The sequence below is a fragment of the Triticum aestivum genome, chromosome 1D (genome assembly GCF_018294505.1).
Source record: "Triticum aestivum cultivar Chinese Spring chromosome 1D, IWGSC CS RefSeq v2.1, whole genome shotgun sequence".
Taxonomy (NCBI): domain Eukaryota; kingdom Viridiplantae; phylum Streptophyta; class Magnoliopsida; order Poales; family Poaceae; genus Triticum; species Triticum aestivum.
Genome location: NC_057796.1, coordinates 346,765,098 through 346,781,529, shown reverse-complemented (window position 1 = coordinate 346,781,529; position 16,432 = coordinate 346,765,098). Strand labels below are relative to the sequence as shown.

General features: G+C 44.8%; 1 protein-coding gene across 1 annotated transcript; it reads right to left on the bottom strand.

Moving 5' to 3' along the window:
* Positions 1-535: 535 nt before the first annotated feature.
* On the bottom strand, positions 536-2,375 carry LOC123181963 (transcription termination factor MTERF4, chloroplastic). Its single transcript, XM_044594387.1, has one exon. It carries the CDS (start codon positions 2,319-2,321, stop codon positions 819-821), a length of 1,503 nt encoding a protein of 500 aa, XP_044450322.1. The 5' UTR covers positions 2,322-2,375; the 3' UTR covers positions 536-818.
* Positions 2,376-16,432: the final 14,057 nt, after the last annotated feature.

The window sequence follows — 16,432 nt, the reverse complement described above, 5'->3', positions numbered from 1 at the left end:
AGCAGCCTGACTAGTAACTCTGGAGTATCCACTATCTGGAGACTGGGGTGGTGGACTTCTCTCCAGGCATTCTGAAAGGGGGATCCGCGAGTTTGGTGTTCAACAGGAGACAAGTTTTATAAGCCACAGCACCTAGTATGCATTGCGGACTTTTTAAAGCCATCTCTGTGACAACGTAGTCAAAATCTTGATGCCAACATCCCTCTCCACTACATAGTCGTAGTCCAGTGAAATAAACTCAATCGTGAAGAAAAGGGTGTATATCATAAGAAAATGACAAGGTCAACTAAAAAAAAAACAAGGTGACACCAAAAATGAATGCATTGCATTGGAAGACCAACAGGTGGCATTAACAGGAGGATCATATCTCAATTCTGACTGGGATGTCAGATTTATAACATCGCAATTTGTTCATTGTTTGCTCAGGTTCTTGCAAATGCAGTGGGTCATAATGCAGTTTCACATTCAGAAACATGCAAACTGTCTATATGATATAACTTTAAGTTTACAGTATATTAGGCATACATGAGAAAGATGGCTGCAAAATGTGTTCCCATATGAAAATGCCAAATGTGTCAGTAACAAGGATGGATGCTACATCATTTCCCAGTTAAACAAGCACTGTGTGAAATATCTGAATATATCAGACCTCTAAGCTACAATTTGATTATATCCAGCATTTGGTTTATCAAGCACATCCTTCAAAAATGACAGTCTAGTGATCACTACTGCATCATATACAACAGAGCATCAAGCTCAAGACATAAATGCAAGTTCGTCAGCTAACAATTGATACTAGATACTATGAACGAAGGGAATCATTCGATGAACTCATCATCGGTGTCATCATAATCGCTATCCTCTTCCATATCCTCATCATCCTCATCTTGTACTTGCTCCACAAACCTATCTTTGTCAAAGGAATTATCATCCTCCATTTCCTCAACTCCAATTGTGTCATACTTCATACGCTCATCAAATTTCGCATCAGAGCAGTTGAGCAGCCATGCGAGAGAGCATGTGAATCCCTTTTTAGCCACAATCTCATGCCGGTATCTTATAGTGGATTCGAGGCCATACGTAAAGAATGCCGGGAACTCAACCAGCTCCTCCAAATCCCTCTCCATTTCATTCTTGAAGTACTCGAAGTTCATCTTCATTATATCCATGTTGAGTGCGAGCAATTGGGGGCACCCCACGACCATCTTGCTCACCTGAGACAGCAAGAAGCCACAGCCTGTGAGGAAGTTGACATGCTTTAGAACGGCAGCTCGCCCAAGGCTAATGGCTTGTGGCATCCTCTCGATGACTCGTCCGAAATCATCACCGCTGACCAAAATGCTGGACTCAAACAAGCTCTGCTGCTCAACAAGCTTCTCTCGCAGCTCAACCCCAAGAACATCAGGGTACTGTATCACAATGGATGCCAGCGCCTCCTTCCTGACCCCAAACTCCAGAAGCGCCTCAATGTTAGGCTTGACCCTTTCCTCCAACCCAAACCCAAGGACATACGGCTTCTTCTCGATCATTCTTGCAACGGCCAGCCTCTGCAGGCCAATGCCTTGAAGGTGTTCGACGAAAGGTTTAATGATCTTCCCCACCCGCATGCCCAGCACCTCAGGGAAACGCGTGATGACGCCGCCGATCTGCCGCCTGGCGACGCCGATGCCGACGAGGTAGGCGACGGAGGTGCTCATGGTGCCCTCGAGCTTGAAGCCGAGGAGCTCCGGGTAGCGCTCGAGCACGCGCGGCACGTCGCCGGGTTTGACGTCCATCCCCTGGAGGTACTTGACGACGGGCGCGAGGTCGACGACGATGCTGGCGTGGAGCACCTGCGGGTAGCGGCGGAGCAGGTGCGGGAGCTCGTCGCGGCGGACGCCGATCTTGCCGAGGTAGTCGAGGACGGGGACCATGTTCTTGCGGACGCTGCAGCCGAGGGCGAGCGGGTAGGCGGCGAGGTCGTCGGGGCCGAGGCCGAGGGAGCGGAGGAACTCGACGCGCTCCCGCATGACGTCGACGGTGACGGGGAGCTCGAGGCCGGCGAGCTCGCCCGGGTCGACGCCGAGGGAGACGAGGAAGGCGTCGACGTCGGCGCGGCGCGCGGCGCGGTCGCGCTCCATGGTGAGGAGGCTGGGGCGGGCGTAGAGGGAGGAGGGCTGGGGCTGGCGGGGGCGGGCGGGGCCCGGGGAGCGGCGGCCCGGGCGAGGGCGGGACGAGGTGGAGGAGGAGGAGGCGCGGAGGCAGAGGAGCCTGCGGAGGTTTGGGGAGGGGAGGAGGGGCGGCGCGGGGTGCGCGGAGAAGAGGAAGAGGGACTTCATCATTTCCGGTCGGGGTGAGGAGAGGTAGGGGTTTGGGGCGATGGGGCGATGAGATAGTTCGGGGTAGGGAGAGGGAGGGGAAGAAGAGTGCTGAGACTGCCAGGCGGGGCCTACCGTCCGGGCCGCTGGGGTACAATCGGGGGGTTGAAGACAGCGCCTCCGGTTGTTGCTTCGCTTTGATTTTGATGAAAAGCAAAATGAGCCCAAAAGGAGAAAACCTCGTGCGATTTAACGTGATTTTCTTTTTTAGGAAAAGAGAGTTTTATATATTACTTGTATCCGGAGTACAGCCTTTCAAGATTACATCAGTTATACTAGGTGGCACTGGCACACTGCCCATCATAAAAAAAATTGCCGTTACTTCTAGTATAAGCTGCAAGTTTATGTGCAGCCACAAGTTGCTCTCTCTTCCGATCTTTGTTACTCTCTAGGATGGAGAATTCTTCAGCAAGGCCCATGAATAATTGTAAGTAGCCCGCCATCTTGGCCAAATCACAGAATTTGCGTTGAGGGCCTCAACAACCGCCATGCAATCTGTCTCAAACATCATAGGAACTATATATATATACTATTTTCAGGGTTCGCATGCTTGCCTAAAAACATTGCCTGCCCTTCAGCCTCTTCAGCATCAGTGCAGTCAAGAAGGGTCCAGCCCGCACTAAACAAAACCTCGTCGTCGCTATTTTCTCCAATGACTCCGGCCGCTGCCAAACCCGAACCAACTATAAAAGATGCGTCTGAATTTACCTTCACAAAACCAACAAGGGCCCTAGTCCAAAACATTGGATGCATGGGCACCAACTTCAGGTTGCACTCTAGGAATTACAACCAATGGACTTTTGCCCTTCAAGACATCAGTAGAATTAATGCCTCCCTTAAGACAATTCCAGTAATTAGATAAGAAAATGGCAGATTTGGCAATGGAGGTTGTACCTTTATGATGCACTATGTCGTCTCGTAAATACCAGGCTCTCCATAACATCAACAAGATCTTATCTCTGGAGATGTTGTCACGTTGGCTAAGTAATTCTGCAGCCAATCAGGTCTGGAGCGAGCGAAGCATTCTTCTTTCGGCAAAGGCCAGACCTCCCTCATGGCTTCTCTTGGAGCTCTAGGGTTGCTACAATGAACAATAGCATGGTGTGCATCCTCGGGCTCCCTACCACAAATATTGCAAATGCTATCATGTTCCAAAGTCCTCTTCAATTTGTTTTCTTTTGTTGGTAAAGAATCAGTAGCGACTCTCCAAGCAAAAATTCTGACCTTGTGGGGGATGTGTGCTTTCCATATGAGGTTCCAAAGAGACCCCCTTCCGTTGACGTGGCTATGTGATGTTTCTTCCCATCATGTACCATTTCTCAGGTTTAGCCCCAATTTGTATGCGCTTCTCATCGTAAAGCTGCCATTCTTCTCATGATTCCGAGCCAGTAAATCATCAACAGGTATTAAAGGTATTCTAATTTTGCACATCTCTTGAGCTTCAAACTCATGGAAAAACTATGAACCAAAGGCCTATTCCACTCATTTGTGTTTGGTATAATCAATTAGTTCACCCAACGAATTCTGCTTATGCTCTTAAGGGACAGGACCGACATCCCTTCTTGGTTAGGATCTAATTATCTCTAAGAATCTGGATACTTTTATCATTTCCCACTCTCCATATCATGCCCTTCTTTAACAACTCAAGCCCATGTTCAATCCCTCGCCAAACGGGAAACGCGTCCGAAAGGAAGACCATATCTAGGAGATTACCTTTTGGATAATATTTTGACTTCAAAACTTTTGCACACATAATGCCCGACCTTTGAATAAGTCTCCATGCTTGCTTCACCAACAAAACTTGATTGAAAATTCTCATGTCACAAAATCCAATTCCGCCTTGCGATTTAGTTTGAGTCATTATATCCCATGACATCCAGTGCACTTTTCACTTATTTTGATCATCGCCCCACCAAAAATCTTTAATGAGTTTTTCATACCAATCATAGAAACTTGCCCCCATCTTGAAAATGCTCATAGTATAAGTGGGAATAGCATGAGCCGCCGATTTTACAAGGTTGTCTTTCGCACCATGAGATATAAACCCCTCAGCCCGGTTTGTTAGCCTTTTAGTGAAGCACGCCGAAATGCGTTGAAAGGACCAAATATTTCTCCTCAAAAATAGTCGTTGTAATCTCCAAGGTACTAGTAATAGCCTTCCTGACCGATTCTGGACACGCCTAACTTAACAATATAGAGCATTTTCCGGGGCTAAGAACTTGACCAGTACCTTGCTGAAATAAAGATATAGTGTCTTTCACCCTTAGAGCTTAAGATTCAGGTGCTTTAAAGAAGAGCAAACTATCATCCACGAACAATGGATGGAAGATTCCTAGGGTTCCTCTGACCACTTTAATCGGGATAATGTTGCCAACTTCATACTGCTTATCCAGAGCCATGGAGAGTTCCTCGGCCACAAAGAGGAACAAGTAAGGGCTTAGCGGGTCACCCTGCCTGAGGCCCCTCGTAGGGTAAAAGAAATCCAGAATTACCCCGTTCATCCTCACCGCGTATCTCACTAAACGAACATAAGTCATTACCCACGAAGTCCATTTGTGGCAGAAACCAAACATGGACAAGGCACCTTCCAGAAACGTCCATTTGACGCGATCATACACTGGTACAGCGAGCTGCTATACAAACAGTTTTTAACCCCTTGCTGCGACGACATTTTAAACCGTCGCCTAGTGAGTGTGTGCGATAGGGGGGGGGGGTCCTTCCCACACGACCCGAAACCGTCGAGGATAGGGAGCCATAATGCAGACGCCTTGCCAAATATAATCGTATGTGATGCAACAGACACTAAATTCTGTCACACGTATGGGATCGGTGATTAAACGTTTCTAATGACGCAGCGAAACAAAACGGTGTTTCGTAATGAACTGTTTGGGAAACAGTATCTAAGGCACACGGGCCAACATATGAACTGTGTGCGATATGTGCCCCATCGCACACGAGTTTTCTGCGGAACTCGTGTGCCATGCATGACTCCTTCGCACACATTTCCGAACAATTACCGTGTGCGATAATGTTCTACCACAAACGGTTCAAGAGCCCCTTCGCACACATACAAGTGCTGCAGACCGTTTGTGATTTGTTGTATATCACCAACGGTTGCGGTCACTATAAAAAATACACTTCCATGATGATACGTGTTTGTCACAGTAGGTCACGTTTTCTGTCATGCATGTACACCCGTGACGCTTTTATGACAGAATCAAGATAGTCATACACGTGCTATCATAGAAGTGTTCCATGAAAATACCAAAATTATCATCAGAGAAGTGTCCACTTCCATGACGATAAATGGCGCATCATGGAAGTGTTTTCGTCAAGGGTAACCGGCACGTGGCATCCACCGTAACGGGTCGCCGTTAAGCTATCAGGTTCAGGTTTGGATCCGATAACCCGTCAACAGACCGGACCAATGGGGGTTTTCCACGTCTAAAGTTCTCAATGGCCAGAGGAACCACGTGTCGGCTCAATGTTGAGACATATGTCATCCACTCACTAGACGGGAGGCGCCTATGATATGTCGACACGTGGCAAGGCCCAACAGTGGCCCATTCAGGTGAAAAGCCCGGCCCGTTTGACTTGGTCAAAAGGTAGCGGGTCGGCCCACGAAAAGCCTGTTAACGACCTGTTCGCATATAGCCCATTTATAGCCTGCTAACTCACGACCCATTATGGCCTATCCGAATTAGGCCCAGTAGCGTCATCTGGGCCATACAATATGATTCCAGCCCGTTGTAAGTTCCAGCCCATGTACGACCCATGACGTCTTTCGGCACATATGAGGCCCTCTGTAACCCTGGGCCCATTAATGGCCCGTGGTGAAACTGGACCGTAATGAACAGTATATCGCTTTATACCCATTAACGACCCGTTATTCCATTGGGTCGTTTCTAGCCCGTGTTATCTTTCAGCCTTCTAAGGGCCCATTTATTCTCGGGCTCATTTCTAGCATTCGAATACTAACGGTTCGTTACTGGCCTGTTCTGCTTGTGGGCCAAATTCAGCATGTGGCTACAGTCAGCCCATTTGTGGCCCGTTAATCCGTTGGGCCGTTTTCATGGTGTCATCAAATACGGCCCACTAATGACCTGTTATGCGTGTCGATAGAATGAAGCTCGTTAAACATATTAGCCTCTTAATGGCTCGTTATGGTCGGCCCATAAACAGACGATTCCCATTGTAGCCCGTTTACGACCCATATTGCGGTCCATTATTGGTGCATGAATAGTACGACCCATGTTTTGCCAATCAATTATACGGCCCGTAGAAGGCCCATTGATTCTACGACTCATAGAAGAAGGCACATGGATCCTTCGGCCCGTGGTCACCAAAGCAGGTAGCAGGACCATGGTTACGACGGTCCGTATGTCGCCCATGGTTATTGTGGCCTAGTTTTAAAAAATAGGTTATTGTGGCCACTAGCAAAACGCGGAAAAAGACTTGTAGTGACTACAAGCAAACAACTAAACAAGACAATAAGGAAATAAATAAGCAAGAAACTAACGCTAGGCTATTACACATATTACATCCACTGGGCATCAAAGTTCGCCACCAGTGCAAATATAGGAAAAAAGCAGCATATTATATACACTGGTCGTCTAAATTGGCCACCAGTGCAAATAAACGTGGCAGCAAAACAAGTCCATAACTGAAACAACTTCAGAAGAGCTCAAGAAACGTTTATCCTGGGTATCCACCATGCTAGCAATAAGCATAGCAAGCTTATTAGCTTTCTCCTGTTTGACGCTAAAATCCTCCAACGTTTGATGTTGCACCAGAAAGTATGCATCTAAATTCTCCAGGGACTTCCACAGTCCTTCGGTTTCTTGTCCCAGCACAGCTGATCGATGTCTTTCAGCTTGTAGTTGAGACTCAAGAAACTGAATTGGTTCAGACAGTGAGTTTGAAGAGCTTGTGCCAACGGTAGTGGCCAGTAACTCAAACACTACATCAAGACAAGACTTTGGGGTTGTCTCACTGTCTTCAAGATAGTTTTCCTTAGGTGTTTTATCAGCTTTGAAGACCAACAAGGATGTCTCACTATCCTGAACCTTATCTGCATTACTTCCTTTACCATTGCTTAATAAGGTACTCTTCCCCAATATTCCGTCAGCATTCTAAAAGAAGAAACAAGCAGACACATAACAGGTTTAGCATGTAGTATATGAAACTCATCTAGGTGAACCAGTTCAGTAGTAAAGTGGATAGGATTAAACTACCAATTCTTCTATTGCCAAGTAGTACATAATAAAAGCATCAAACAAACATATATCTATGTCCTATGGTCACTCCATTGTCTTGCCAAATCAAAATAGAGACACGGTTCAAATCATATCAGTTCAAGACAAAGCAGCATTGAAAGAATACAAGTGTGGGAAACTACACGGCAAGGTAAGATTTCAGATGGGTACCACGGGTATACATGTACAACAATACTATTGGCTCTGTTGTGATGCTAGTAATGTGCATGATATGAGAAGTCAACTGTATACACAATTGAAATTGAAATCAATAGAGCAATTTAGAAGAGCAAACATGTTAAAGAAACATGTTTAAAGATACCTGTTGTGCCATTGGAGTTTTGATTGGATCCTTCAATTTAAAAATAAGTTTGTATGAGTAAATACAGTGATACGAAAGCAAAGCAGTATGCACCATAGCAATGGAATCTTAAATGAGAACAGTTGTTCTTCAGGTTTAAGCACTTGTTCTACACGAATAGAGTACAGTAAGACGCATGCATATAGTACTTCAAAATAAAAAATGAGCTCATAGACCTTACCACATTCTTGGTTCGGGACCAGTACAGAACAAGGCGTTCCTAGTCATCGTCCCGTAAATGTGTCTCAGGAGAAAGTAAGGGAATTTGATGAGTTTATTTGCCAGTGAAGTGCGTTTTCTTTAGGTAATTCCTATACTGCCAGCATTCTTGAAGATAGTAGAGGTATTAGCACAGGTTACCTCATCCTGAGTTTTCAAATCGGTCCTTCTCTACAGAGAAAAATGGGAACATTTGATGTATTATAACCAGCATGGAGGTAGAATATATGGGACAAAGCAAAGTAATTGCCATGAATAACACTACTTACACATAACTCCTGGACGAACACCTGCAACTGGCTTTTTCCTTCATCTTCAGTATAATATTTCAATCATGGGAAGATAAGTACATAGGATTTAACAACAGCAAATGCGATAGATGCTAAACTATGAATGGCTGGTTGTGCTTCGTCCACAGGAATAGGTGTACTAATTGGTGGAGTTGGGGTTTGCCGTGGAAGTACTGGCGCTTTGGGTACTTGATACGTCTCCGTCGTATCTACTTTTCCTAACACTTTTGCTCTTGTTTTGGACTCTAATTTGCATGATTTGAATGAAACTAACCCGGACTGATGCTGTTTTCAGCAGAACTACCATGGTGTTGTTTTTGTGCAGAAATAAAAGTTCTCAGAATGGAACGAAACTTTTTGGAGATTTTTTATGGATAAAATAAAAATACTGGAGCCAAGAACCACCGGAGGGGGGGTGGCTGGGTGAGCACAACCCACCAGGGTGCGCTCCCTCCTGGCGCGCCCAGGTGGGTTGTGCCCACTGAAGGAAATATGCCCTAGAGGCAATAATAAAGTTGTTATTTATATTTCCTTATATCATGATAAATGTTTATTATTCATGCTAGAATTGTATTAACCGGAAACTTAGTACATGGGTGAATACATAGACAAACAAAGTGTCACTAGTATGCCTCTACTTGACTAGCTCGTTGAATCAAAGATGGTTAAGTTTCCTAGCCATAGACATGAGTTGTTATTTGATTAACGGGATCACATCATTAGAGAATGATGTGATTGACTTGACCCATTCCATTAGCTTAACATTCAATCGTTTAGTATACTGCTATTGCTTTCTTCATGACTTATACATATTCCTATGACTATGAGATTATGCAACTCCCGAATACCGGAGGAACACTTTGTGTGCTACCAAACGTCACAACGTAACTGGGTGATTATAAAGGTGCTCTGCAGGTGTCTCCGATGGTACTTGTTGAGTTGGCATAAATCGAGATTAGGATTTGTCACTCCGATTGTCGGAGAGGTATCTCTGGGCCCTCTCGGTAATGCACATCACTATAAGACTTGCAAGCTATGCAACTAATGAGTTAGTTGTGGGATGATGTATTACGGAACGAATAGAGACTTGCCGGTAACGAGATTGAACTAGGTATTGAGATACCGATGATCGAATCTCGGGCAAGTAACATACCGATGACAAAAGGAACAACGTATGTTGTTATGCGGTTTGACCGATAAAGATCTTCATAGAATATGTGGGAGCCAATATGAGCATCCAGGTTCCGCTATTGGTTATTGACCGGAGACGTGTCTCGGTCATGTCTACATAGTTCTCGAACCCGTAGGGTCCACACGCTTAATGCTCGGTGATGATCGGTATTATGAGTTTATGTGTTTTGATGTACCGAAGGTAGTTCGGAGTCCCGGATGTGATCACGGACATGACGAGGAGTCTTGAAATGGTCGAGACATAAAGATTGATATATTTAATGACTATATTCAGACACCGGATGAGTTTTGGAGGTCACCGGATATTTATTGGAGTGCCGAGGGTTATCGGAAACCCCGGGGGATCTATTGGTCCAACATGGGCCTTGTGGGAGAGAGAGGAGAGTGCCTAGGGCTGGACGCGCCCCCCTTGGGAGTCCGAATTGGACAAGGAGGGGGGGCCCCTCTTTCCTCCCTCTCTCCCTCTCTTCCTTCCCCCTTCCTCCTTCCTAGTTGGACTAGGAAAGGGGAGTCCTACTCCCACTAGGAGGAGGACTCCTCCTCTCCTTGGCGCGCCCCAAGGCCAGGCCGGCCTCCCCCCTTGCTCCTTTATATACGGGGGGCAAGGGGGCACCCTAGGACACACAAGTTGATTGTTCCAAGCCGTGTGCGGTGCCCCCTCCACCATAATCCACCTCACTCATATCGTAGCGGTGCTTAGGCAAAGCCCTGCGTCGGTAGCAGCATCATCACCGTCATCACGCCGTCGTGCTGACGGAACTCTCCCGCGAAGCTCTGCTGGATCGTGAGTTCGTGGGACATCATCGAGCTGAACATGTGCTGAACTCGGAGGTGCCGTGCGTTCGGTACTTGGATCGGTCGGATCGTGAAGACGTACGACTACATCAACCGCGTTGTCATAATGCTTCCTCTTTCGGTCTACGAGGGTACGTGGACGACACTCTCCCCTCTCGTTGCTATGCATCACCATGATCTTGCGTGTGCGTAGGAATTTTTTTGAAATTACTATGTTCCCCAACAGTGGCATCCGAGCCAGGTTTATGCGTAGATGTTATATGCACGAGTAGAACACAAGTGAGTTGTGGGCGATACAAGTCATACTGCTTACTAGCATGTCATACTTTGATTCGGCGGTATTGTTGGATGAAGCGACCCGGACCGACATTACCCGTACGCTTACGCGAGACTGGTTCTACCGACGTGCTTAGCACACAGGTGGCTGGCGGGTGTCAGTTTCTCCAACTTTAGTTGAATCGAGTGTGGCTACGCCTGGTCCTTGTGAAGGTTAAAACAACACATACTTGACGAAATATCGTTGTGGTTTTGATGCGTAGGTAAGAACGGTTCTTGCTCAGCCCGTAGCGGCCACGTAAAACTTGCAACAACAAAGTAGAGGACGTCTAACTTGTTTTTGCAGGGCATGTTGTGATGTGATATGGTCAAAGACATGATGCTAAATTTTATTGTATGAGATGATCATGTTTTGTAACCGAGTTATTGGCAACTGGCAGGAGCCATATGGTTGTCGCTTTATTGTATGAAATGCAATCGCCATGTAAGTGCTTTACTTTATCACTAAGCGGTAGCGATAGTCGTAGAAGCAATAGTTGGCGAGACGACAACGATGCTACGATGGAGATCAAGGTGTCGCGCCGGTGACGATGGTGATCATGACGGTGCTTTGGAGATGGAGATCAAAGGCACAAGATGATGATGGCCATATCATATCACTTATATTGATTGCATGCGATGTTTATCTTTTATGCATCTTATTTTTCTTAGATCGACGGTAGCATTATAAGATGATCTCTCACTAAATTTCAAGGTATAAGTGTTCACCCTGAGTATGCACCGTTGCGACAGTTCGTCGTGCCGAGACACCACGTGATGATCGGGTGTGATAAGCTCTACGTTCAAATACAACGGGTGCAAGCCAGTTTTGCACACGCAGAATACTCGGGTTAAACTTGATGAGCCTAGCATATGCAGATATGGCCTCAGAACACTGAGACCGAAAGGTCGAGCGTGAATCATATAGTAGATATGATCAACATAGTGATGTTCACCATTGAAAACTACTCCATCTCACGTGATGATCGGACATGGTTTAGTTGATATGGATCACGTGATCAGTTAGATGATTAGAGCGATGTCTATCTAAGTGGGAGTTCTTAAGTAATTTGATTAATTGAACTTTAATTTATCATGAACTTAGTACCTGATAGTATTTTGCATGTCTATGTTGTTGTAGATAGATGGCCCGTGCTGTTGTTCCCTTGAATTTTAATGCGTTCCTTGAGAAAGCAAAGTTGAAAGATGATGGTAGCAATTACACGGACTGGGTCCGTAACTTGAGGATTATCCTCATTGCTGCACGGAATAATTACGTCCTGGAAGCACCGCTGGGTGCCAGGCCTGCTGCAGATGCTACTGATGACGTTAAGAAGGTCTGGTAGAGCAAAGGTGATGACTACTCGATAGTTCAGTGTGCCATGCTTTACGGCTTAGAACCGGGACTTCAACGACATTTTGAACGTCATGGAGCATATGAGATGTTTCAGGAGTTGAAGTTAATATTTCAAGCAAATGCCCGGATTGAGAGATATGAAGTCTCCAATAAGTTCTACAGCTGCAAGATGGAGGAGAATATTTCTGTCAGTGAGCATATACTCAAAATGTCTGGGTATAACAATCACTTGATTCAACTGGGAGTTAATCTTCTGGATGATAATGTCATTAATAGAATTCTTCAATCACTGCCACCAAGCTACAAAAGCTTCATGATGAACTATAATATGCAAGGGATGGATAAGACAATTCCCGAGCTCTTCGCAATGCTAAAGGCTGCGGAGGTAGAAATCAAGAAGGAGCATCAAGTGTTGATGGTCAACAAGACCACCAGTTTCAAGAAAAAGGGTAAAGGGAAGAAAGGGAACTTCAAGAAGAACGACAAGCAAGTTGCTGCTCAAGTGAAGAAGCCAAGTCTGGACCTAGGCCTGAGACTGAGTGCTTCTACCGCAAAGGGACTGGTCAATGGAAGCGGAACTGCCCCAAGTATTTGGCGGATAAGAAGGATGACAAGGTGAACAAAGGTATATGTGATATACATGTTATTGATGTGTACCTTACTAATGCTCGCAGTAGCACCTGGGTATTTGATACTGGTTCTGTTGCTAATATTTGCAACTCGGAACAAGGACTACGGATTAAGCGAAGATTGGCTAAGGACGAGGTGACGATGCGCGTGGGAAATGGTTCCAAAGTCGATGTGATCGCGGTCGGCACGCTACCTCTACATCTACCTTCGGGATTAGTTTTAGACCTGAATAATTGTTATTTGGTGCCAGCGTTAAGCATGAACATTATATCTGGATCTTGTTTGATGTGAGACGGTTATTCATTTAAATCAGAGAATAATGGTTGTTCTATTTATATGAGTAATATCTTTTATGGTCATGCACCCTTGAAGAGTGGTCTATTCATTTTGAATCTCGATAGTAGTGATACACATATTCATAATATTGAAGCCAAAAGATGCAGAGTTGATAATGATAGTGCAACTTATTTGTGACACTGCCGTTTAGGTCATATTGGTGTAAAGCGCATGAAGAAACTCCATTCTGATGGGCTTTTGGAATCACTTGATTATGAATCACTTGGTACTTGCGAACCATGCCTCTTGGGCAAGATGACTAAAACGCTGTTCTCCGGAACTATGGAGCGAGCAACAGATTTGTTGGAAATCATACATACTGATGTATGTGGTCCGATGAATATTGAGGCTCGCGGCGGGTATCGTTATTTTCTCACCTTCACAGATGATTTGAGCAGATATGGGTATATCTACTTGATGAAACATAAGTCTGAAACATCTGAGAAGTTCAAAGAATTTCAGAGTGAAGTGGAAAATCATCGTAACAAGAAAATAAAGTTTCTACGATCTGATCGTGGAGGAGAATATTTGAGTTACAAGTTTGGTCTTCATTTGAAACAATGCGGAATAGTTTCGCAACTCACGCCACCCGGAACACCACAGCGTAATGGTGTGTCCGAACATCGTAAGCGTACTTTACTAGATATGGTGCGATCTATGATGTCTCTTAGTGATTTACCGCTATCGTTTTGGGGTTATGCTTTAGACACGGCTGCATTCACATTAAATAGGGCACCATCTAAATCCGTTGAGACGACGCCTTATCAACTGTTGTTTGGCAAGAAACCAAAGTTGTCGTTTCTTAAAGTTTGGGGCTGCGATGCTTATGTGAAAAAGCTTCAACCTGATAAGCTCGAACCCAAATCGGAGAAATGTGTCTTCATAGGATACCCAAAGGAGATTGTTGGGTACACTTTCTATCACAGATCCGAAGGCAAGACATTCGTTGCTAAGAATGGATCCTTTCTAGAGAAGGAGTTTCTCTCAAAAGAAATGAGTGGGAGGAAAGTGGAACTTGATGAGGTAACTGTACCTGCTCCCTTATTGGAAAGTAGTTCATCGCAGAAAACTGTTCCTGTGACTCCTACACCAATTAGTGAGGAAGCTAATGATGATGATCATGTAACTTCAGATCAAGTTACTGCCGAACCTCGTAGGTCAACCAGAGTAAGATCCACACCAGAGTGGTACGGTATCCTGTTTGGGAGGTCATGTTACTTGACCATGATGAACCTACGAACTATGAGGAAGCGACGATGAGCCCAGATTCTGCAAAATGGCTCGAGGCCATGAAATCTGAGATGGGATCCATGTATGAGAACAAAGTGTGGACTTTGGTTGACTTGCCCGATGATCGGCAAGCCATCGAGAATAAATGGATCTTCAATAAGAAGACTGACGCTGACGGTAATGTTACTGTCTACAAAGTTCGACTTGTTGCAAAAGGTTTTCGACAAGTTCAAGGAGTTGACTACGATGAGACCTTCTCACCCGTAGCGATGCTTAAGTCCGTCTGAATCATGTTAGCAATTGCCGCATTTTATGATTATGAAATTTGGCAAATGGATGTAAAAACTGCATTCCTGAATGGATTTCTGGAAGAAGAGTTGTATATGATGCAACCTGAAGGTTTTATCGATCCAAAGAGTGATAACAAAGTGTGCAAGCTCTAGCGATCCATCTATGGACTGGTGCAAGCATCTCGGAGTTGGAATAAACGTTTTGATAGTGTGATCAAAGCATATGGTTTTATACAGACTTTTGGAGAAGCCTGTATTTACAAGAAAGTGAGTGGGAGCTCTGTACCATTTCTAATATTATATGTGGATGACATATTGTTGATTGGAAATGATATAGAATTTCTAGATAGCATAAAAGGATACTTGAATAAGAGTTTTTCAATGAAAGACCTCGGTGAAGTTGCTTATATATTAGGCATCAAGATCTATAGAGATAGATCAAGACGCTTAATTGGACTTTCACAAAGCACATACCTTGATAAAGTTTTGAAGAAGTTCAAAATGGATCAAGCAAAGAAAGGGTTCTTGCCTGTGTTACAAGGTGTGAAGTTGAGTCAGACTCAATGCCCGACCACTGCAGAAGATAGAGAGAAAATGAAAGATGTTCCCTATGCTTCAGCCATAGGCTCTATCATGTATGCAATGCTGTGTACCAGACCTGATGTGTGCCTTGCTATTAGCTTAGCAGGGAGGTACCAAAGTAATCCATGAGTGGATCACTAGACATCGGTCAAGAACATCCTGAAATACCTGAAAAGGACTAAGGATATGTTTCTCGTTTATGGAGGTGACAAAAAGCTCGTCGTAAATGGTTACGTCGATGCAAGCTTTGACACCGATCCGGATGACTCCAAGTCACAAACCGGATACGTATTTATATTGAACGGTGGAGCTGTCAGTTGGTGCAGTTCTAAGCAAAGCGTCGTGGCGGGATCTTCGTGCGAAGCGGAGTACATAGCTGCTTCGGAAGCAGCAAATGAAGGAGTCTGGATGAAGGAGTTCATATCCGATCTAGGTGTCATACCTAGTGCATCGGGTCCAATGAGAATCTTTTGTGACAATACTGGTGCAATTGCCTTGGCAAAGGAATCCAGATTTCACAAGAGAACAAAGCACATCAAGAGACGCTTCAATTCCATCCGCGACCAAGTCAAGGAGGGAGACATAGAGATTTGCAAGATACATACGGATCTGAATGTTGCAGACCCGTTGACTAAGCCTCTCTCACGAGCAAAACATGATCAGCACCAAGATTCCATGGGTGTTAGAATCATTACTTTGTAATCTAGATTTTTGACTCTAGTGCAAGTGGGAGACTGAAGGAAATATGCCCTAGAGGCAATAATAAAGTTGTTATTTATATTTCCTTATATCATGATAAATGTTTATTATTCATGCTAGAATTGTATTAACCGGAAACTTAGTACATGTGTGAATACATAGACAACAAAGTGTCACTAGTATGCCTCTACTTGACTAGCTCGTTGAATCAAAGATGGTTAAGTTTCCTAGCCATAGACATGAGTTGTTATTTGATTAACAGGATCACATCATTAGAGAATGATGTGATTGACTTGACCCATTCCGTTAGCTTAGCATTCGATCGTTTAGTGTATTGCTATTGCTTTCTTCATGACTTATACATGTTCCTATGACTATGAGATTATGCAACTCCCGAATACCGGAGGAACTCTACAGGTGTCTCCGATGGTACTTGTTGAGTTGGCATAAATCAAGATTTGGATTTGTCACTCCGACTGTCGGAGAGGTATCTCTGGGCCCTCTTGGTAATGCACATCACTATAA

Bases quoted from the DNA above. Each gene is read 5' to 3' on its own strand.
- LOC123181963 (XM_044594387.1), bottom strand. From the start codon at position 2,321: ATGATGAAGTCCCTCTTCCTCTTCTCCGCGCACCCCGCGCCGCCCCTC.